Source organism: Rhamphochromis longiceps, linkage group LG8 (genome assembly GCF_057381845.1).
Source record: "Rhamphochromis longiceps isolate RC_006_pf linkage group LG8, R_longiceps_female_GT1.1, whole genome shotgun sequence".
Lineage (NCBI taxonomy): Eukaryota > Metazoa > Chordata > Actinopteri > Cichliformes > Cichlidae > Rhamphochromis > Rhamphochromis longiceps.
Window position 1 is genome coordinate 1069116 of NC_140564.1, and position 21208 is coordinate 1090323.

Genomic DNA, 21208 nt, shown 5'->3' on the forward strand with positions numbered 1-21208 from the left:
TCTTTATGTCGTTTCAGCTCCTTCTTGCGTTCGCTCCTGCCTGATGCTGTTACAGAGCTGCTCTGTGCGTGACTCTCTCAGACCAACATCAGAGCGCGCACACTGCTGCAGCTCCGTCTGTTTTCCTGGCTCATGTGTACACAGCAGAGATGTGATGAAGGAGCGTAGCAGAGCGCACAGGTTCACATCAAAAACACAACAGCAGAGCCTTTTCACAGCAGAGATGGAGCTTTATTACAGTCGACTGTAAGACGCATTCATATAAAAACCCAATGCACTACTTCTGAAAAAGAGGCACGCACTCTGGTTGGTGCAGACGGTGCTGTCACAGCACCAGGATGACAGAGTCCTTCAGCTTCTCATTTGCTGCCCTCAAGGAGGCGCAGCGACTCCTGAATCATGTTCAGACTCTTGTCCACTGGTACGTCACAAAAACCCAAACACACTTTAATATTATAAATGTTTCACAGTGCAGAAACAATACGAACTCAAAAGTAAGAATATTATATATACAGTGAAAGAACTTTTGGTGAAATATACCCAATGATGTGTTTGCCCAACACAGTGCTTCTTTGTGATAGAGCAGAGAAACCTGGGACGCTCGGGGGAAACCCAACCCCTGCAAAGGTGTCTTCTTAAGTTTAACTCACACTCAGGCTTGTATCCGGACGCCTGCGATGCATCGAAACGTGCTCTGTGCAATCTTTTATGTTACATTTAGCTTTTTATTGCCAAAGTCCATCCCTACACCAAATCAAGACAACCTTCTGCTCTCCCGGGTGCGTCTAACATTTATGCTCGGGTTCTGCCCAAACAACCGGCTCCACGCTGCAGGAGAAACAAGGACATCAGCTCATCTACACACCTGCAGCTCATTTACTAACTTGCAATAAGATAAAGATGTTAGCGTCGCCACCATAGCAGCATAGCTATGTTGCAGCTAGCCTGCTAACTTTAGCACTTTAAAAATCCTGTTTAAAAACAACAACAAAAAACTAGTGCTGAGTTTTTCACCGAAGCAAAAAGATTTACCTGCCAGCTTGAATAAACTAAAAACAGTACATGAGTGATTTTTAGCCAACGGTAAAAAAAGATGGAAAACAGCATGCAGCTGTAAATGTGATGTCATGCTGTAAGCTGGCCTCTCAGCTGCTGTCTCTGGGCTGATGCTAGCTCACATACACGAGCAGCAGGATGCCTGGTTTAGAGTTACTCGCTAACACAAACAGCTGAATCAATCAGGAGCGTGTGGGGATGGCTGTCGGCGACAACACTAACAAATGAGACGAAATGAAAACTGAACGTGTGAACAGTGCGCCCGCCCTCAGACCGAGACGCTCCTATTCAGAGTTCTCACTGACAAACCGTCCAGTGAGGAAGGCTGATGCAGCGGTCCGTGAGGTCCTCATGGTTTGGATCAGCCTGCTGCGGTGCCGGGTCAGCCCTGATAAACTAGTTCAAGTGGCCCCAAAAGTAAAAAGCCCTGAAAACCAACAGTCTGGATTCAGATCACAAAGGTAAATGGAAAAGCATCAGAGGGTCAGTCTGTGACTGGAGCTGGAGCCGTAGACGTTATGGTGGAGATCAGGGCTCGGACTGCTTGTATTGTTGGTGCTCGTTGAGGAGCTCGTAGCTGGAGACCAGAGGATGGTACCTCAGACACCACCTGACGGAGACACAGAGCAGCAGCCAGTGTCAGAACAGACCATGACGCTCCAAAACACAGCTGTCCCCACAGCCGGCGTCCGACCGAGACAGCAGGCTGAAGAGCTGCACCAAACACGGCGAGAACACTGGGAGGGACTTACCCCGCGCTGCCGCTGTCACACGAGGACATGGCGAGCGTCTACTTGGTGTGATGCTCGTAGGGAATGCTATTCTGAGGTTGAGGGAAGAGAGAGAACAGAGTCAATATGTCAGAATCCAAACACACAACTCAGCAACACGACATCATCACACAGGCATCAGATTACAGGACAACAAGTACCAGCTTACAGAAAAATTACTGCTGTGATACTGCTGCACTACTACTGCAATACTGCTGCACTACTGCTGCAATACTGCTGTACTACTGCTGCAATACTGCTGCAATACTGCTGTACTACTGCTGCAATACTGCTGCAATACTGCTGTACTACTACTGCAATACTGCTGCACTACTGCTGCAATACTGCTGTACTACTACTGCAATACTACTGCACTACTGCTGCAATACTGCTGTACTACTACTGCAATACTGCTGCACTACTGCTGCAATACTGCTGTACTACTACTGCAATACTACTGCACTACTGCTGCAATACTGCTGTACTACTACTGCAATACTGCTGCACTACTACTGCAATACTGCTGCACTACTACTGCAATACTGCTGTACTACTACTGCAATACTGCTGCACTACTACTGCAATACTGCTGCACTACTGCTGCAATACTGCTGTACTACTGCTGCAATACTGCTGCACTACTACTGCAATACTGCTGCACTACTGCTGCACTACTGCTGTACTACTGCTGCACTACTGCTGTACTACTGCTGTAATACTGCTGCAATACTGCTGTACTACTGCTGCACTACTGCTGTAATACTGCTGCACTACTGCTGCACTACTGCTGTACTACTGCTGTACTACTGCTGTAATACTGCTGCACTACTGCTGTACTACTGCTGCAATACTGCTGCAATACTGCTGTACTACTGCTGCACTACTGCTGTACTACTGCTGCACTACTGCTGCAATACTGCTGTACTACTGCTGTACTACTGCTGCACTACTGCTGTAATACTGCTGCACTACTGCTGTACTACTGCTGCACTACTGCTGAAAACCCAAACAAGCCCAGCTTTGTCGTCCGTACTTGTGCGCGGGCTTTTCTGCGTGCTCAGCTCACATGAAATATTCAGTGAGTCTCGTGCTGTTGGTTCACACAGACTAGGAGCAGAGGGAGTGTTGTACCTGTGAGGTGGACATGCGGGAGGTGTCCTGTCGCCCAGTCAGATCGGAGGATGACACGTTGATCGGAGCGCCGCGGTGCAGCCTCATGCTAACCTTTCGCTCACGCTCCATCCCGGACACTTGTCGAGGAGACGTGTTAGCTGGAGACCATAAACACATCGTACTGTGAGATGAATAAGTCCATGTTTCAAAGACTGACTGCAAAGGGCTGGAGTTCATGTTAACCTGTACATGCTTGCACCGTGTCACAGTAACATCACCTGAACCGTTAAAGGAAAGACAAACGATGTGAGAGCACCATCACCTCCATCAAGGAGCCAGCCGCACAACAGCAGACAGATCATCAGCTGACACGCTGAGGCCACTGAGGCCACAGCAACACTACAGGAGCAGCTCCTCTTCGTCTACAGGACGTGCGCACTGCATATAAACACGTCTGGACACCAGATTCCTACAGAGTTGTGATCTGAATGCACCAGGATCAGCTCTATAAGTTCTCTACATTGTGTTTCTTTTATTTATTCTTTGGTGTTATTTCAGTTACAGCTGACAGCATCTGAGCTGACAGGCAGGAGAAAGGAATAAAAGGAAGGAGGGAGAAAATAGAACAAAATCTAATAAAAGGATGGAGTACAAATAGAAATGCACAACACTGCACCTGTAAGAAAAACCAACATAGAGCATCTGGAACACAGAAATATGAAAGTGCACAGATACATGTACCAACGATCTCCTTTTCTTTAACGGAGAACACCGTCCTCTACCGAGGTTGTTTCCTACATTTTTTGCGTATTTGGGACACTTACATGTGATCTAACGATGCTAACGCAGCTGGAGTGAACTGACCTGTCTGTGAGGTGGGTGTTAGCGGGGTGGGCACTGTTCCCTCCTGGGTCCCTCGGGGGCGCCCGGGCGCAGCAGGGACTCTCGCCCCGGGGTTCCTGCTGTGCCTCAACCGGTCGTCCCGATCCCGACGCTCCCTTTCTGCTTCCTCTGCTGCACGGTTGGCTCCCTTTAGCAGGTCACAGAACAGATTATGGACCGACTGAGACTCTGCGGGTTTATTAGCCTCTGCACGCATGCTAACCCTGTACTGTAACCATCGCGCGCTCTTTGGCCCGGCACAGATTCGTTTATGCTCAGCAGGCTTCTGTACTTTTTGCACTAATGCGTGCACTCGTGCAGGAGCTCTATTCCCCTTCATGAATTCCTCTCTCTGTTACAAAGACGCCATCACAGGACCACGTACCAGCCTCCACACACACATCTTACTAATGTGACAGGCTTGCCATCCTGGTTTGTCGCCAACATGGACGACTGACAGGGTGGGACTTCCACCAGCTTTGGTCTAAAGCAAAGTAACGACCTTCACAGTCCACGCCGAGACATCTGAACCTGAGCCACAGAAAAACAGGGTCATGAAGTATCGACTAAAACTATGACATGATCCAAACTCACAGTGTGCCCTGTTACAAACTGCAGAGCTGCTCTTTAACCCCGTGTTCATGTCTATGCACAGTTTTAATATCTCTTTACATGTGAACAGTCGGCCATAATTAGAGGCGTGGCTGCTTTGAGTGACAGGTGGATGATGACTTGTTAGCCCTCACTGAGCTGGACCCGGCAGCTGTGTTGGTACTGAGCAGCTGTCAGCAGGACTCAAACAACCATTGCAGATCATTTCTAAATGTTTAACACACAATAACAAACCAGCAGCTAACAAACGAGGAGGAGACGAGCCCTGTTTGTCAGTCTGGTCCCCGTGTGTGATGCATCCTAGCAGGTCACTAAACATCTCACCGTCCTGTGTAAACAGACGCAGCAGAGAGGACCTGCTGTGTCAGGAAACACAGTTTGCTTCAGGCTGACGTCTGTTTCTTTAACGTTAACTAATAAAGATTTCATGAATTACAAATTAACTTTCATCCATTACAGAAAAAAAGACTCGTGACCATCTCACAGACAAAACATTATGTACAGCTACTTTCAGTGTTGCCCTTACAGTAAAAAGGGCCTCGAGGTCATCCTTGTTGTGTTTCAGCACTAAAGAAAAAAACTGAGTGATATTGCAGCTCCAACATCTCAGACCACAGGATGGAGTCACACCTGTTCAACCTGTTTAATGTTCTCCTGCTTCTCTGACAGCTGATACTCACAAACTTCAGCATGTTCCAGTCGAACACGTAGTCGTAGGAGAAGCCCTGTCTGTGGAACAGGTTTCTGAAGAGCTGCCGTAAGTACGAGTAATCGGGCTTGTCATCGAAGCGCAGGGAGCGACAGAAGTTCAGATAGGTGGCGAACTCAGCTGTGACAGAGTGGAAACAAACATGTTTGAGCCGACGTGCAGCTGGGATCACGCGGCTTCAAATAAAGGAAAGCTCTGAAGACGGCAAACTCACAGGGGTAGCCTTTGCACAGCACCTCGATTGGCGTGGACATTTTCTTCTCACTGATGCGTTCGTACTTCTGCCTCTTGGTAGCGGCCTTCAGCCCCTGCCAAGGCAGCGAGCCCAGATTGAAATACATGAGGACGTATCCCAACGACTCAAGGTCATCGCGCCTCGACTGCTCTGTGGAGACAACGAGCGGAAATAAAGATGATGAAGAGGAAACGGGTTTCACTACAGCAGCAGAGTATCTCAGGTGGGATAAAGAGGAGCAGGAGTGCGTGGCGGATGACAAACAGGCTTGTTACCGATCCCAAGATGAGTGTTGATTGAGGCGTAGCGAGCGGTGCCAGTCAGGTTCTTGTTCTCGCGGTACGGGATGTGCTGGTGCGTGCGAGCATCTCGGTACTTTTTAGCCAGACCAAAGTCAATAATGTACACCAAGTTGCCCTTTTTGCCGAGTCCCATCAGGAAGTTATCCGGCTTCACGTCTCTGTGAATGAAGTTCTTGGAGTGAATGTACTCGATGCGACTGATCTGCAGTGGATCACAAACAAAGACAGACAGATTAGGTCCAGTGCAGCTCGTATCTGCGCCCGGCTTCATTCATGCATTCACGTGTGTGCACGTTCGTGTGTGTGTGTGTGAGCAGCAGGTGTGTGTGCACGTTCATGTGTGTGTGTGCACTTTCGTGTGTGTGTGTGTGAGCAGCAGGTGTGTGTGCACGTTCATGTGTGTGTGTGCACGTTTGTGTGCACGTTCGTGTGAGAGCAGCTCACCATCTGGTCAGCGAGCAGCAGGACCGTCTTCAGGCTGAACTTGCGGGAACAAAAGTTGAAGAGATCCTCCAGGCTGGGTCCCAGCAGCTCCATCACCATCACATTGTAGTCGCCTTCAGCTCCACACCACTTTATTGTTGGGATGCCCACTGCAACCACACAGAAACAAATGCGTCTGCAGTCACTGTCTGATGGGTTTCTCCTGCTGGCAGCGTCTCCACTATCACCGCCTCCTGCGCTGCTCAGAATAAGCACACAGTGATGAAGGGCGTGTCCTCGGGGGTAACAAAGTGCTCCTGCTCTGATACTGAAACCTTCACTCACACTCAGCAGGGCTCCTGAGGCCCACACCCACGTAACAAAGTGTGATTCTGTCCTACTTCACTCCCTCCTTTAAATGTGGCGCTGACAAAATGAAAACTGGCGTCCTACTTGTGTATTGGTTTGGGCAGTCATTTCCACGCTCTAAAGGAAACTCTGCAGCATCTCTGCAATGTGTAAAGCCCACATGTGCCTGCAGGCAATCCTGACACTGGCTGAGCTGTGCTGGGGTCTCCTCTCAGACCTGGATCAAGGATGTTACGTCACAGGCTTACATCACATCCCACAGGGTGTGATTTAGACTCAGGAACATGAGGGCCAATGAGTGCTGTTGGTGCATCCATCACCTACACCAGCCACATGAAGGTCTGTCCTGTCCTTCTGTGGACCTGTCTCACAGTCCTGAGACTGCAGTGGGAGACCTGGAAGAGCTGGACTACCTGGTGCTGTCCGGTGCTCCCAGCACTGACACGGACATGAAGGAAGAGCTCAGCAGTGTGGAGCGCCGCAGATTCACAGTGTCTGACTTTCTCAGTGATAATCCTGAACTGAAACGAACTTTGTGTTAAACTCTGATCATCACTGCTGTGAGCCGTGCACCGAGCTGAGGCTGCTACATCCAACCCACGGGACAGTCGAGGCGTGGACACAGAAGCCTTCTGTGCTAAACCGCAGCACAGCGGTGGTCCACGGCTCACTGAGGTCATTCAACATGACCTTGTGTTTGTTTGGTGACTAATGGGATCACTGCAACGACAGGCAAGTGTCCATCACATTACACGTGGAGGAATAAAGAGAGCAGAGAGTAGGAGCAGGAAACGAGTCCTGCAGCTAACGGGCGATCGTGGCTCAAGAGTTGGGAGTTCGCCTTGTAATCGGAAGGTTGCCGGTTCGAGCCCCGGCTTGGAAAGTCTCGGTCGTTGTGTCCTTGGGCAAGACACTTCACCCGTTGCCTACTGGTGGTGGTCAGAGGGCCCGGTGGCGCCAGTGTCCGGCAGCCTCGCCTCTGTCAGTGCGTCCCAGGGTGGCTGTGGCTACAATGTAGCTGCCATCACCAGTGTGTGAATGTGTGTGTGAATGGGTGGATGACTGGATATGTAAAGCGCTTTGGGGTCCTTAGGGACTAGTAAAGCGCTATATAAATACAGGCCATTTACCATTTACCATCTAACGTGTCCTGCAGCTAACGAGTCCTGCAGCTAACGAGTCCTGCAGCTAACGAGTCCTGCAGCTAACCGTGACAGACTGCATGAGAACGAAGACACAGACAGACTGTGGTCACCTCCTCCTTGCATCATCTTGTAGATCTTGCTCTCGATGTGGAGCTGCGGATGTTTCGTCTTCACACATTCTAACTTGATCGCAACTTCTTCTCCCACTGAGATGTCTGTGCCTGGAAAAAGACCAACAGGGATACACATTAATACACACAGTGACACACACACAGATATAATGGAAGCCACAACATCAACAACAGCAATATTCATGGAGATGTTCCTGATGATGAGTCCTGTGGTCTCCAACATGTTCCTGTTTCCAGCAGCACACAGAAGGACAACAACACCTACACACTGCTGTGTAAACGTCAGTGTGTCTCCTTCATGAGGCGGCCTACATGGATGAAGTGAAGAATCTGGCATCGTGGTGCCAGGACAACCACCTCCAGCTGAACGTCAGCAAGACCAAGGAGCTGGTGGTGGACTTCAGAAGGGGTCAGCACAGAGACTACAAGCCCATTATCATCAATGGAGCTCCAGTGGAGAGGGTGCAGTCCTTCAAGTATCTTGGTGTCCACATCTCCTCAGACCTGACATGGGCTGCCCACATTCAGGTCCAGACCAAAAAGGCTAGGCAGCGCCTGTATCACCTACGACAACTGAGGAAGTTCAGGGTCTCTCCAAAGATCCTCAGGATTTTCTATACAGGCGCTGTGGAGAGCATCCTCACACAGAACATGACATCGTGGTTCGGGAACAGCTGTGTGAAGGACCAAAAAGCTCTCCAGAGAGTGATCCGTACAGCAGAACACTGCTGCAGGATTGCTCTCCCCCCGCTTCAGGACACCTACACCAGGAGATGCCGGACTAGAGCAGCGCAGATACTGAAGGACCCGTCCCATCCTGGCAACAAACTGTTCCAACTTCTGCAATCTGGTAGAAGGTTCCGCATCTTCCGGGCAAGGACAGAGAGACTCAAGAGGAGCTTCTATCCCCAAGCCATCCATGCCCTAAACACACACACCCGCCCTCTCACATCATCTATAATTGACTGAGACAGGACTCTTCCAGACACTAAACCAAGGCACAATGTACATTTCAAATTCCTTTAATTTTAAATATGTTTATATTGTCTATCCTGTAAAATAGTCAGATGTCTATTCATATTAATGTACAGAATTCACCTGCTTGCTGCTGCTACTGCACATTCACCCAGTGTATATACTATATGTAGATATATATAATGTTCTTCCTCTACACCCCCCCCCAATTTTTGCACATGTCGAGGAGCGTGTCAGGCTACATTTCACTGTGTGTTATACTTGTTTAACTATGCATGTGACAAATAATAAAGAACCTTGAACCTTGAACCTTCAAAATAAACTAAATACAAACAAATTTCATAAATCGTGACTTAGCTGGACTCACAACACAGCAGAGAAACAGGAAACCACAACAAATCCTCAAGAAGCTGCATCTTTGTCAGCTACAGCACAAACAGGAACCCAGGTGAGGCCGAGCTCCAGGACATGGAGGAGGAGCAGGCAGACCAGGGTCAGGCAGCAGACAGGTGCTCGAAGAGGGAGGTGGATGCTGTGAGTGGAGCACAAACAGGGAGCAGCATGTTCTGCAATATTCACGCCACCCTTCCAAGTGCTTTTGTGACACAGCACATGTGCAGACTCTGCTCCTGCTGCAGCACCTTACCTGCTTCTTTAAAGGAAAACTCCGGACCTGCCAGCCTCAGGCCCTCGGTGCACCAGCCAAACAGGATTTTTATTATTAAACTTACTATCATCAGTTTGCTAAACACAGTCAACACTAGTCACAGTGTCGGTGTAGTGGTCCTCGTACAGTATTTGGGTGGTGCAGTGGTTCACACTGCCGTTTACCTGGAAGACATTTGTGGGTTCAAACCTGCACATTCAGCACGCCCAGACGTGCCGCGCCGACATCGGCACCGTTAAAACATGTCAGCGGCGCACAAACAGAGCTATCGTCTGCCTGTGAATGTGACTTCAAGGCTGACACTAACAACTCCCATGTTATTTAACCCTTTAAGACCGACCATAGAACCAAGTCCGCCAGAGCGCATCTTATATTTGTACATGCTGTAGTGCCAATTTTGGGAGTATTTCAAGTTGCTATACAGCAATACAACTGTTATAGCCCAAATTGTAATAATATGTCTGCATTAAGTCCATAGTGCTACATTAATTGCAAAAAAGTGCAATAAACTACAAAAAAATTGAAAGTCATTTTTGGTTTTAACATATATTTCTACTTGGAGAAATTTAAGGGTTTATCCCTCAAAACTTTAAATACAAAAAAGTTGCAAAAAATATTTTACAACAACAGGAAACTTATTTTGAGTGTCTTCATAGTTTTATTTTTGAGATACAGCAATTTTTATACACTGCAGAAAAAAAAAAGAAAAACAATCCTATGATGCAAATTTGCAAAGAAAACAGCAGGTGCATCAAAATAAACTATTTCCAGCTGTGCAATTCAAGTTCTAAGCTTCCCAGCAACTATTCAGAAAAGCATCAAGTCAAACATGACTTATGAAAACACCAGTATAGGTTTATAAGGCCTATAAGTAAAAAAACAACAAAAAACAACCCACATTTTCCGCGAAAACGACGTCACTTCCGGTTTCGGGCAGGTAATGGCGGACATGCGATAGTTCGCGCTGACGTCTTTTTCAGTGTAGGAAGTGTTACGAACAGCTGATGGATCAGCAAAGCGTATTTCTGGAATATTATGTCTTCGTTGCTGCAAGCGCTTTTTATAGAATTTTTGCAAAACTATATGTGGAAGGAAACCGTGACCTAGGACAAGCTGATGGCATAAGATGTAAGTACAACTCCTCCGGTTTCATATGCAAAAAAAGAAAAATATTGCGCTAGCTTACGTGGTTGCAGTGCTACAGGGATTTAAAAATAGTTACGCAAAGCGGAGCGTGCTGCTCTGACTGGCTTTAAAGGGTTAACTGAGACAAAAAACCGATGCTGTACTCATGCAATGATTACTGTGTAACTACATTTCCCAGTAACGTCAATCCTTCTCATAGCTGTGCTGTGGAAGCTGCCATATTACCTCGCCATCTTGAGTACAGAGGCAAGGATGGACATGCTGTGTCACCGAATCGTGTTTTACGTATGTGGTGAGAACCCAGCAGAACAGTCTGAATACATGCTCATGCATGTGTGAGCGTCCACCGATGTTAGCACTGACAGCTAACAGCTGCAAACACAGCAGTAACACTAACACTGCTGCCATCTAGTGGTGAGATTTCACACCCTGTAACTTCAATAAGTGCCAGCAGCATCACAGCCGTGGAAAAAACAAAGGGACACATTTACACACAGTATTTTCATTAACACACGAACAGATCAGGATGGTACATAATGTTTGGTGTTCCACACGTTCCACATTATCTCCTGTGGATAAATCCTGAGCTCCACCGGAGCCTCAGACTTTTCTAACAGGTGAGTTCAGTCTTACAGAAAACCAGACTGGCTCATCTTCAGCCGACTCTCTCGACTATGGAGAGAAACACGTGGAAACCTGCGTCCACACGTTATCATTTTCACTGGGACAACAACTGCTCCCCCATCAGGTGTGTTCATATGACCCCACTATGAGCTCCAACCACTCATTTTAAAGTGACGACTGAATTTCAAGGAATTAAGATAAGTGTGAATATTATCTTTAGCTCTGGCACAATGACACCTCTTAATGTCAGTAGCTAGCAGAGACACAAATCCAGCCACAGGGGTCACCAGCAGCAGTAACAGGCCAACCCCTGCAGGCCCCCCGAGGACGGACAAAACCAGGCGCCTTCTGAACAGGGTCAGGGTGACCTTTGTTTGAAGCACACTCTCCGTCCTCACACTAGCACAGAGGGTTTAGACTTTTACATAATGCAATCCAGTCAAAAAGGTTACATTTAAAATATTTACTGTGGTAACTGATGTAAGGATGTCTCGTATGTACCTCACAGTGAGTGATACACACGATTAGCAAAACACAGCATGCTGGACGAGACAAAGTCACACTTCTAGCTCAGCACGCAAGTGAAGACTAAGCTTCTATCATATCAGGTAGCATCTAATGCTGGAAGCTGCTGGGCCTCGACCACCACGTCAGCATTTGTGAGCTTGCTGTGATGCAGACATCAGTAACTTTGTGGCTGAAACGGTACTGCTTGCTGACCCATACATGAGTGCTGTCTGTTTCATTGTAGGTGGTAACTTCTGTCTGAACCCCGCCTCCCTAAAATAAATTCAAGATGGCAGCAGCCCAGATGTTAAAATTCAAGCCACAACCATCTTTTTATACAGTCTTTGTTCATATTAGTGGCTGACTGGCATATTAGATATTAGATATAGTCAGTGTGTCCTGGCTCACACTGGTGCCACTCCCTGAACCATTGATGTTATGGACTGGGGTCACAGTGGGCGACCCTTTGAACAGCATAGACTGAAGAAATTCCCACACGGAGTGGACAGTGTGGCTGTACGGTTACATACATGTGTAACACAAAGGCTAACAGATATGTTCCGGATTAAGACCTGTGCAGTAGATGGGCTTTACATCTTCCAACAACTGCTCACACTGTCAAACCAATTCACCGGACAATTGCATCCACGCTCTTTGGTTCTGTCCACCAGTTCAGAAGTTTTGGCGCGAGATATGTGAAGACTTATCAAAGTGTCTGAAATGTAACATTCCAACTTCCCCCTTAGTGTGTTTGTTGGGCAGCTTAGATAATGTCACTACAGATAAGAATATCGCCCATATGGTTTTCACTGCCCTATGCATAGCCAAGAAAACAGTCCTCATGAACTGGAAAAATAAAAATAATCTTAATTCTAACCAATATAAAAATTATCTATTAGATTACATTAGTCTTGATACAGCCTCTGCCACCACATCAGATCAATTGCTCTGGGCTCCTTTGATCAGCTCCATCACCTAGTGGGGGTGGGGGGGCCACAGCCCTGGCGCAAGGTGCCGCCGGTGCATCGAGCCACCTGGGGGGCTCTTCAACTGGTGGGGGAGATTGTCACATCTTGCAGGAGGTCTCCTCTCTCCAGGAACTCACTCTGCAGGTGGGGAGAGATATATGGGAAGTGGAGGAAGATCTCAGCCTGGGTGTCTATTGTCTTGTGTAATCTGGAAGATGAGTGGATGACGGGGTGGGCGCAGTTTTCTCTGTGGTGGGGCCAGGTGAGCTGTCCCGGGCTCTGTGGGGCCAGGCGGCGCTGCTGAACTAGGCCCCGGTCCCAATGGGCCTGGGCCCCCTTTCCCTGGTGGGTTGCAGAGTATGGGGGTGCCTACTGCGGTCAGCGGGGGAGCTGGCTCCAGGGAGGGGCCATTTGCCCCTCCCTTCCTTCCCTCCCCATCTCCAGCTGCCTCCCTCTTCCCGCTCCACCACAATCACCCACACATGCAGGGCCTTGGGGTAAAGGTGTGTCACCAGGGTGCAGGGGAGACTACCCCCCCCCCCCGTCCCCTTCTGGCTGCCTGTGCCTCAATTTTATCCCACAACTTAGACATTCACATTACTCACACTCTCATTACACATACATATAGGATCTTGGGGGTGGGCACGCTACATGGACTCCAAAAGGCCATCAGGGTGTACACCCCACCCCTGGCGTCGTTGCCCACCTCTCAATGTTAAATACACGTAGACATTGAGGGCTAGCAGGAGGGACCATGCGCTTACCTGCTGCTCTCTGGCAGGTAGCTCCATGCCCTCCTGGGTTTAAATGCACCTTAGAACACACATGCATCAACACTACAATGAGCGGGTGGAGGGAGGTTTGGAGTCTTCTCTCACCCCCATTCTCTGCGACCTGCTGGAGCGGGGGGGCTAGGAGGAGGAGTTGGCCGTCCGACTGCGGTCTGGAGTGTGGGGCCTCCCTGCTGCTGCGGAGTCGGGGCGGTCTGCTTCTCCCCACCGCAGGGAAAAGGGTAACACCACCTGGGTCTGGGTGCAGTTCCCCCTCCAGGGGCAAGGGTACCTAGACCCGGTTTGTAGAGTACGCTTGGGGAGTGTGATCATGTGTACAGCGTCTCTTTATGTCTGTCTCCACGTTGGTTGAGTGTGGAGTAAGTGCATATGAGAGCATGAGGGTGGGAATGGATGTTTGTGTCTGTGTGTGCCTGTATGTCTGTGTCTATATGTCAGGTTGGGTGTCAGACGCCACCTCTCTGGGGACATCTCAGGCCCTCCAAGGTTTGGAGGCCTATCTCCACCCACCACCACTTCCCCTGCCAGTGGCGGACTCCCTCAGACATCGGTGCGTTGGTGGTTCTTTGTGTCCGGGGGTGGGCGCCTGGGTACACACCGGCTCACTCCTTGGCGGCTGCTTATCGGGGCCTGGAGCCTGGGGCTCACTCGGGCTCCTTCGGGGGTGGGGCGCCCTCGGCCTCCCAGCCGGCCTGGGGCTCGGTCACTCAGGCACGGCTGGCTGCCGGCGGAGCTCACGGGCGCGTCACTGCAACTCCCCCTGGCTTCTGCTCCGCGGCTGCTGAGTGAGCCCTCATCTGGGACTCTCCTCAGCTCTTACTGGGACAGTGGCGCGGCTGCCCCTCTGTTGGTCTTCCTTGGTCTCTTGATCTCCTCCATACCTGCTTCATGCCCTGGAGGACGGGGCTGTGCCCCCCCCCCCCTCTATCAGACCATTACATGAAGGAACCTTTTAAAAACAAGCGCGTCCATGCTCACAGGTGTACACACGGGTGATCACACACACAAACTACACCCTTTTTGGCTCCTACCTTAAAGCACACTGTGCGCTGTCGATCTTACGTGCTGCACAATAATGTTTAATATTTAGTATTTACTGTCATATTCCCATAGATCATCATGATGTTGTTTATTATGTTGCTCTTTCTTTGCTTTTTTTCTCTTTTTTCTTTCTCAGCAGGTGATCCAGGTGATTGATAGATGTGTTTTTTGTCTGTTTGTTTTGTTGGTTTTTGCCCTTTATCTCCGTCCCTCTTCCCCGCTCTTTTTCTTTCCCCCAGTCAAGTCTGTCCCGTGTGTAGCAAGTGAAAATAAAATAAACAATAAAAGGTGAATCAAATAGACCATTAAGGCAAGGCTGGGATGGTCCATTTGGTAAAGTAAATCCGTTGGGCATCTTTGTTTGCCTTTAGACAACAATTCTGATGCAAAAGAACCAAACGGGACAGGCAAAGAAAGAAAAGAAAAGGACCTGCGCAGTACACACAGTAACAGTACACACTCTTCCTCGTTTTGTTCCTTGTTGTTTCCGTACTTTCAGGCTATTGTATCATCCCCCCCCCCGTGTAACCCACCTTGTGTTTCTGGCGTTACACTAACTGCACTGTCGTGGGTGAGGGCTGCAGGGTGGATGACCTGCCTCGGGTTAAACACCACACACACGGGATAACAAACAGTAAATATCACGTAGACCCGGAAGTCCTGCAGCGGTGACCAAATCTTCACTTTCTGAAGCGCAGCAGTGTTTTGAACGGCACGTTTCAGGTGACAGCTTCCACTCACCTAAGTAGATGTCCCCGAAGGACCCACTCCCGATCTTCCTGCCCAGCCGGTAGCGGTTGCCCACTCTGAGCTCCATGTCCGCGGTGCTCTTTGACACAGTCTCCTTATCTTAGTTATGAAGCACTTCTCCTGCAGTATGAAGGAATATTAGAGCTTTGAGTCCGTCGGTGTACACAGCCCGGTCCCTTTCGATCTCTTCCTGTAACAGCGCAGGTTTCACCATCCCCTTTTTCTCTTTCTGACCACCGAAAGTCTGTAATATCGGTATGGTCCGGTACCGTGAAACGCGTAGTCTATGCTCTCCGTAGTTTGGGGGCCACTGTGATCCCAAACTTAACGATGGACTCCGATTACTCTGATCCAACTCCAGACAGCTGAACGGGTACGCAGCGTCTCCCAGTCTGTGAAAGCTGTCACTCGCTGCTGACGTCACTTCCCCTAGCAACTACAGGCAGATGTGGAAAAAACATGTCAAAGTGAACTCTCGACACTTACATGTCCTCATACAGACACGGGAAACCTAAACACACTTTGGAGTACAATAAAGCGCTGGCTCGGTGACTATACGGAAGCAGAGCGCGTGAAGCCGCTCGCTCTAATCACAGTTCATGTTGCTTCTTTGGGTCGAACAGAGTCCAGCGTTACTGTGGTGAATGTTTTCGGACCATGCCCACAAGTCTGTTGCTATTTTCTGATTGGCTCAATGTGGACCGACCACAGGTTTTTTTTTTCATTGGCTGTTAGGAAGCTTCTCACGTGGCAGGAGTGTGTTTTTAAAGTTAGGTAACCCGCCCTCACGTGTACGCCAATGCGCTGTCTGCATGCTGCATTCAAGTCCTGTCAGAATGTGTGTTTTTATGGCTTCATCCCGCCTCACAGTTCACAGGATGAGCTTTAAATATAAAATACATTTTGGGTGAAAATACTCCCTCCACGTGAAGGGTCCATGTAAAAGAAGAAAAACAAACAAACAAATGATTGTTGACCACACAAGAAATGCAAAAATTAGCCAAGAAATGCATCAAAGTTATGGCTGAGTTATAACACCATGGCAACGTAATAATAATCATATAATGACAAATTATATATATTTTTAAAATGTATTTTCCATGGCTGACAGCTATAAAATAGATCTTACAGTCAGTGCAGATTTGAGGGAGAATGTCTGCTGCTCTGTGACTTGCTTAGCGAGCCAACATCCCGTGGATGCTCCGAGGAATCACCCAGGAACAAAATGCTAACTTTGTTTTTACTCTCTTTCAAACTGTGACAATAACTCACTCAAGGACAGAATGTACAGGTGATCATAGGGCCAAACAAATACAGTTTATTGGCATACTTTTGTTTCTGTTTAAAAAGTCTTTTAACTTTATAATATTTAGTAAGGTAAAGTAATGCATTTTAATTACACAAAGGTGACAAATACTCTCTCATAACCAAAACACTGCTACTGGCTGTGTGGGACATTTAGATATAGATCCTGGTGTAAAATCAGGATCTTTCATGTTGTTCTCAGTGTATTGTTGCAGGGCTCACACAGGCAGCTTTACAGGGCTGAACACCTCAGCTCAGTGGGTGTGTAGGACATTGGACTAACGATCTTTAATCACATAGTTTTATACACCACTATTGAATGTAATTATGATCAATTCTTAAACTCTGGCTCCCACAGGGTGTCTTTTGTCTCTTTCCTTCACCCAAAGATGCACATGATCAGTAGTGAGTCAAAGAGCTTAAGCGAGGACTCCCAGTAGGGCTGAAATGTCCTGGGACTCTCCACCGTTTGGTCTGAGAGCTGAAGAAGCTTCTTTAAAGAGAGGTGAAACTTCACGAAACATCCAGTCGCTTTCCTTTCCAAACTCCTCACACTGTGCCAAACAGTTGTTAGTGCGGTTAAACTTCGGGGTCACTGGATATCTGTACACATGTTCATAAACAGTGATGCTAATAGTGCTGTTAAATTATGACTTGGTCTTATGCAATTAATTTGCAGCTTGCAAAAAATGAGTCATAAATATATGTATTAATATATGTATTTATTACAACATTTCTGCCATATGTACGATATAAAAAGTATGTTACAAGAAGGGTGTCATGTTCCCAGAGCTTAGTCCTGGCCATAAAGCAGGTAAAATAAATATTGAACAAAGTATGGAGCAAAGGTTTTGTACAAAATATTAATTACATTTCAGTAAATGTGTTCAATACTTTTTCTCTGTGTAATCTTTCATTATAAACTTAATTTATGGGTGTCTACAATTTGAATTCTTTGCACGTTTGGATTGGATGGGTTGTCACAGGCGTCATGTTAACAGCATAAATACATTTACTTAGAAATTGGTGACATGTTCAATACTGATTTTACCTGCTGTATTGGAGCCTATCCAGAGCTTACAACACCCCCCAGAATATCATCTTCAGGGAAGGATGAGATGAAGCAGCCCTCTGAGTCAACGAGTGGATCGCTGATCTTCCAGATTAGGATCGTTGAGCTTCAGTAGAGGTTGTAGTGATTGTAGGAGGAGCTGGGTGAAGACTTTGGTACTGAGATAAAGTTCAGCATAGGAATGGAAGCAGATGATGTCACCAAGGGGGAGCATATAGATGGTGAAGAGAAGAGGTCCAAGCACAGAAGCTCAAGTTCTGTTGAAGAATCAGGAGAGTAGCAGTGAGGCCAAGATGGCTGCTTATACATGAGAGAAATATGAGAAACAGGGTCGAAGGCTGCAGAAAGATCCAGGAGGATGTGCCCAGAGTCCACGGCAATGACAAGGTCCCGGACTTCCACACAGGTGGATTTCCTTCATTCCTAAGAAAATAAAACAGCTCAATACTCTTTTGCAAAGGTCTCTGCAACAGCACCGCCATACAAGGAAACTGCAGGTTCCAGTTTTTCACACAAAAGGCAAGACACACAATCACAGTGGCAAAGGTGCCATACGCCATTACTACCCAACGATCCAGCAGAGACTGAAGGGCTGCCACCGCCTCAAGTAGTGGCCACAAATGAGGATATCAGGACGAGGTGTGTGATTACACACACCTGTTCAGCAGACCCCATTTCTTACCATAACCAACCCATGCACACACACACGTGACTGCTTAGAGGAGAGGGCCACACAGAAAATGATGAGCCAGCAAGGTGAGGACTGAGGGGCCGTGACATCGTCAGGATCCACGCCTGGCTTTCTGAGGGGGCACAGAGCAGGTGGACATGGTGTTGTGTTCATACTACACACTGGATTTAATCAGTTTCTGTTACTCTCTGGCTATCTTCCACAATCTGACTTTCGTCCTGTCCTCCTGTTATTATTGTAGGATCTTTGACTTACAATATAAAGCACCTTGAGGTGACTGCTGTTGTGGTTTGGTGCTATATAAATAACATTTAATTGAATTTAACTGAATTACAGCTGTCTCTCTATATCATCTCTATATGTCTCTCATAATAGACCTTCTTAAAGAAACAGAAGAAACTGGTAAGTATCAGACCAGCAGGCTTTCCAGTGGGTAATTAGAGCTGGACAGAAAAGCAACCGTCAGTATCAGTGATATCAGTGAGATGAAGTGCCTGCAAAGAGCCTAGAGTATTATAATAACAAACAATACACACCACAAAATCAACTGATTTAATTGTCGACTTAATAATGTTTACTTATGTATTCATTTAAATGTGTATTTGTGTTCTGTAACCAGCAAATAAAGTTACAATTATAAATCATCTTCAGTGTTGGGGTTGGACGCAGGATGTGGGCTTCACCCATTTCTGTTTAGGCTAATGCTGACACCTGCTGGATGCATTTGAACATGAAGTAATGTAGGAACTCCGTCAGCTCTGAGCCATCTGTAACTTATTATTATTTATTTATTGCATAGGCTCAGATTAAACCCACATGCAGTTCATTTAGAAATTAGTGTTCAGTTATGTTTGAATTAGTGGACTTTGAGGAGTTTTTATTACAAAAAAAAGTCCAAATACTTTGACTGACCAGTGTTTGGCTTGGCTCTACTCCCAGAGCTCAACACAGAAGCATATGGATACGTTCACTTTCTACACTTTTCTCAGACAGGCATGAACATTTTCACATGTTTCTCTCTTGTTTAAACTCTCAAAGTTCAAATCTTCGTAGACAAATAAGTCCAGTATTACAGGATGAAACCAAAGATCAAACCGTGTTCTCAGGTCCAGAGCAGCTGCCAGAGGATTCAGCATTAATGAATCATTAATGAATCAATGGTACAGAAGCAGAGGAAGCAAGAAGAATGAGTTGAGTAAAGTTTGACTTATCTGTTTTGTTTCGCTTAATGCGCCTTATAATCTCAAAAATATGGTAACTTCTACCTTCCTTTAGCGTGTCCAGAAGTCCAACTTTTCGTGCGATGGTTAGCATCTTCCTCTGCCTTTAGGTGCTACCACAGGTGACTCTGATGGTGCACAACATTTCGTCAACAGTGTTGTGTTTGTTGGGGAGAAAATGTACAAAAACGTCACAACATAAACTTTTAAGATTTTTTCAGGCAAGAATGTAGCTGTGTAAAGTTCAAATATCTGCTCAATTTATCAAGACATCACATATTTGCAGAAATGCTCCGACGTTTTCGGAGACGTCTATTTTTTTTTAATGCTTTGTGGCAACTTTTGAACATCTGTGGCATCTATTAATGTCAAATCTAGCCTTTATTTAACAGCATAAGCAAACTGCTTTTCTATTTAACGACTTTTCTGTTTTATTACATTTTAAATAATAATAATAATAATAATAATAATAACAATAGTATTTGTTTTGTTAAAAATGTGTTTAAAAACAAGTTTTGTTGTGACAGCTATAGTCCAGATTAGTGGCCTGTTAAATGGTTAACGTCTAGGTTGGCTTTATACTTGAGAATAAAGTAATACAGTTTGTTCTTCTAAAGAATTAAGTTAAATTCCACAGTTGAATCATAAGAAACATTATGTTACTTACAAACACTGCCATATGTTAGATCTGGTCATTTTGCTTATAAGAAACTTTATATATTGGAAGTTAACTTTTAACAAGCATGTAATGATTATATTTAAATTAGGTGGTCTTTTTTTAAACGCATGTCTCTTTAGGCCTAAACTGACAGTACCAATACCACACATTCAGACACAGTAGATGGTGTTTTTAATACTATATGTGTTAGTCTAATTTGGTTGTATGGCGTCTACATTGACCCTCTGTGTTGTAAGTTATTATGATTGCACAGCCATTAAGGATCAAATCAGTTTCTGAAAAATGTTCTGTTTTTTTCTCCCTCTGCTTGCTTCTTACTGTCTTTGAGGCTCGGGTCCAGCACTCGGGTCCTGCTGCTGGACAGAAAGACATCAGTAAGTATTTTGGTTTTCCAATATATTAGTAACTGTCAGTGACATTTATATTAATTAGGCTGAACTTTAATCATACTTTAGATCAGCCTGTTTTACTTATTGTTTTATTTGTGCTTTGGTTTGGGGAAGTTGTTTCTGTACTGATCTTTTCCTGTCTTCTGTTATTAGACTTGAGATATGACTGCACGATGCTGTTGCTGGTGACTCCAGTTAATTCTACAAGACATGCTGTGTAAGTAAACGAACAACAACAGTTTGGTCTTTCTTGAAAGATCACATCCCCCAAACTTAGTTTAGAGGGTCTACACTGTATATAGTGAAGTCTGCAAGTTTTCTAACAGCAGCATTTGTTTTGTGCCCAAATCATTTTGCAGATCATTAGAATGAAAGTTATTGGCCATGTTTGCATAGATCTTTTTAAAATGATGCTTTCATGACATTATTGTGTGTTGGGTGGTGGTCACGGCTATCCAGACTGACAGTGGGACATTGAATGTCACCTCTCCAGAGGGGAGGGGGCCTGAGATTGTGTAAATTGGAGTCTGTTTCATACCAAATGCAGAAAAAAATGTTTTAAGAAAGCAATTAAGTTCATGTTCCAAAAAATATGATTGTTTGCTTGCAGGACACCAGGAGAGATGAGTCCTCCGT

The 21208-nt window shown here is 46.4% G+C and overlaps 1 protein-coding gene across 1 annotated transcript; it reads right to left on the reverse strand.

The window, feature by feature from the left end:
• Positions 1 to 209: 209 nt before the first annotated feature.
• Positions 210 to 15833, reverse strand: LOC146662855 (casein kinase I). Its single transcript, XM_085415407.1, has 10 exons — positions 15208 to 15833; positions 7727 to 7837; positions 6124 to 6272; positions 5653 to 5881; positions 5357 to 5527; positions 5114 to 5262; positions 3804 to 3969; positions 2958 to 3097; positions 1809 to 1879; positions 210 to 1666 (listed from the first exon to the last, which is right to left on the reverse strand). The coding sequence occupies exons 1-9, from the start codon at positions 15281 to 15283 to the stop codon at positions 1847 to 1849; spliced, it is 1224 nt and encodes a 407-aa protein (XP_085271533.1). The 5' UTR covers positions 15284 to 15833; the 3' UTR covers positions 210 to 1666; positions 1809 to 1846.
• Positions 15834 to 21208: the final 5375 nt, after the last annotated feature.

Coding starts and splice junctions, on each gene's coding strand:
- LOC146662855 (XM_085415407.1), bottom strand. CDS start 15,283: ATGGAGCTCAGAGTGGGCAACCGCTACCGGCTGGGCAGGAAGATCGGG. Junction 7,838..15,207: donor CTTCGGGGACATCTACTTAG/GTGAGTGGAAGC, acceptor GTCTTTTTCCAG/GCACAGACATCTCAGTGGGA. Junction 5,263..5,356: donor GCTGTGCAAAGGCTACCCCT/GTGAGTTTGCCG, acceptor ACTCTGTCACAG/CTGAGTTCGCCACCTATCTG.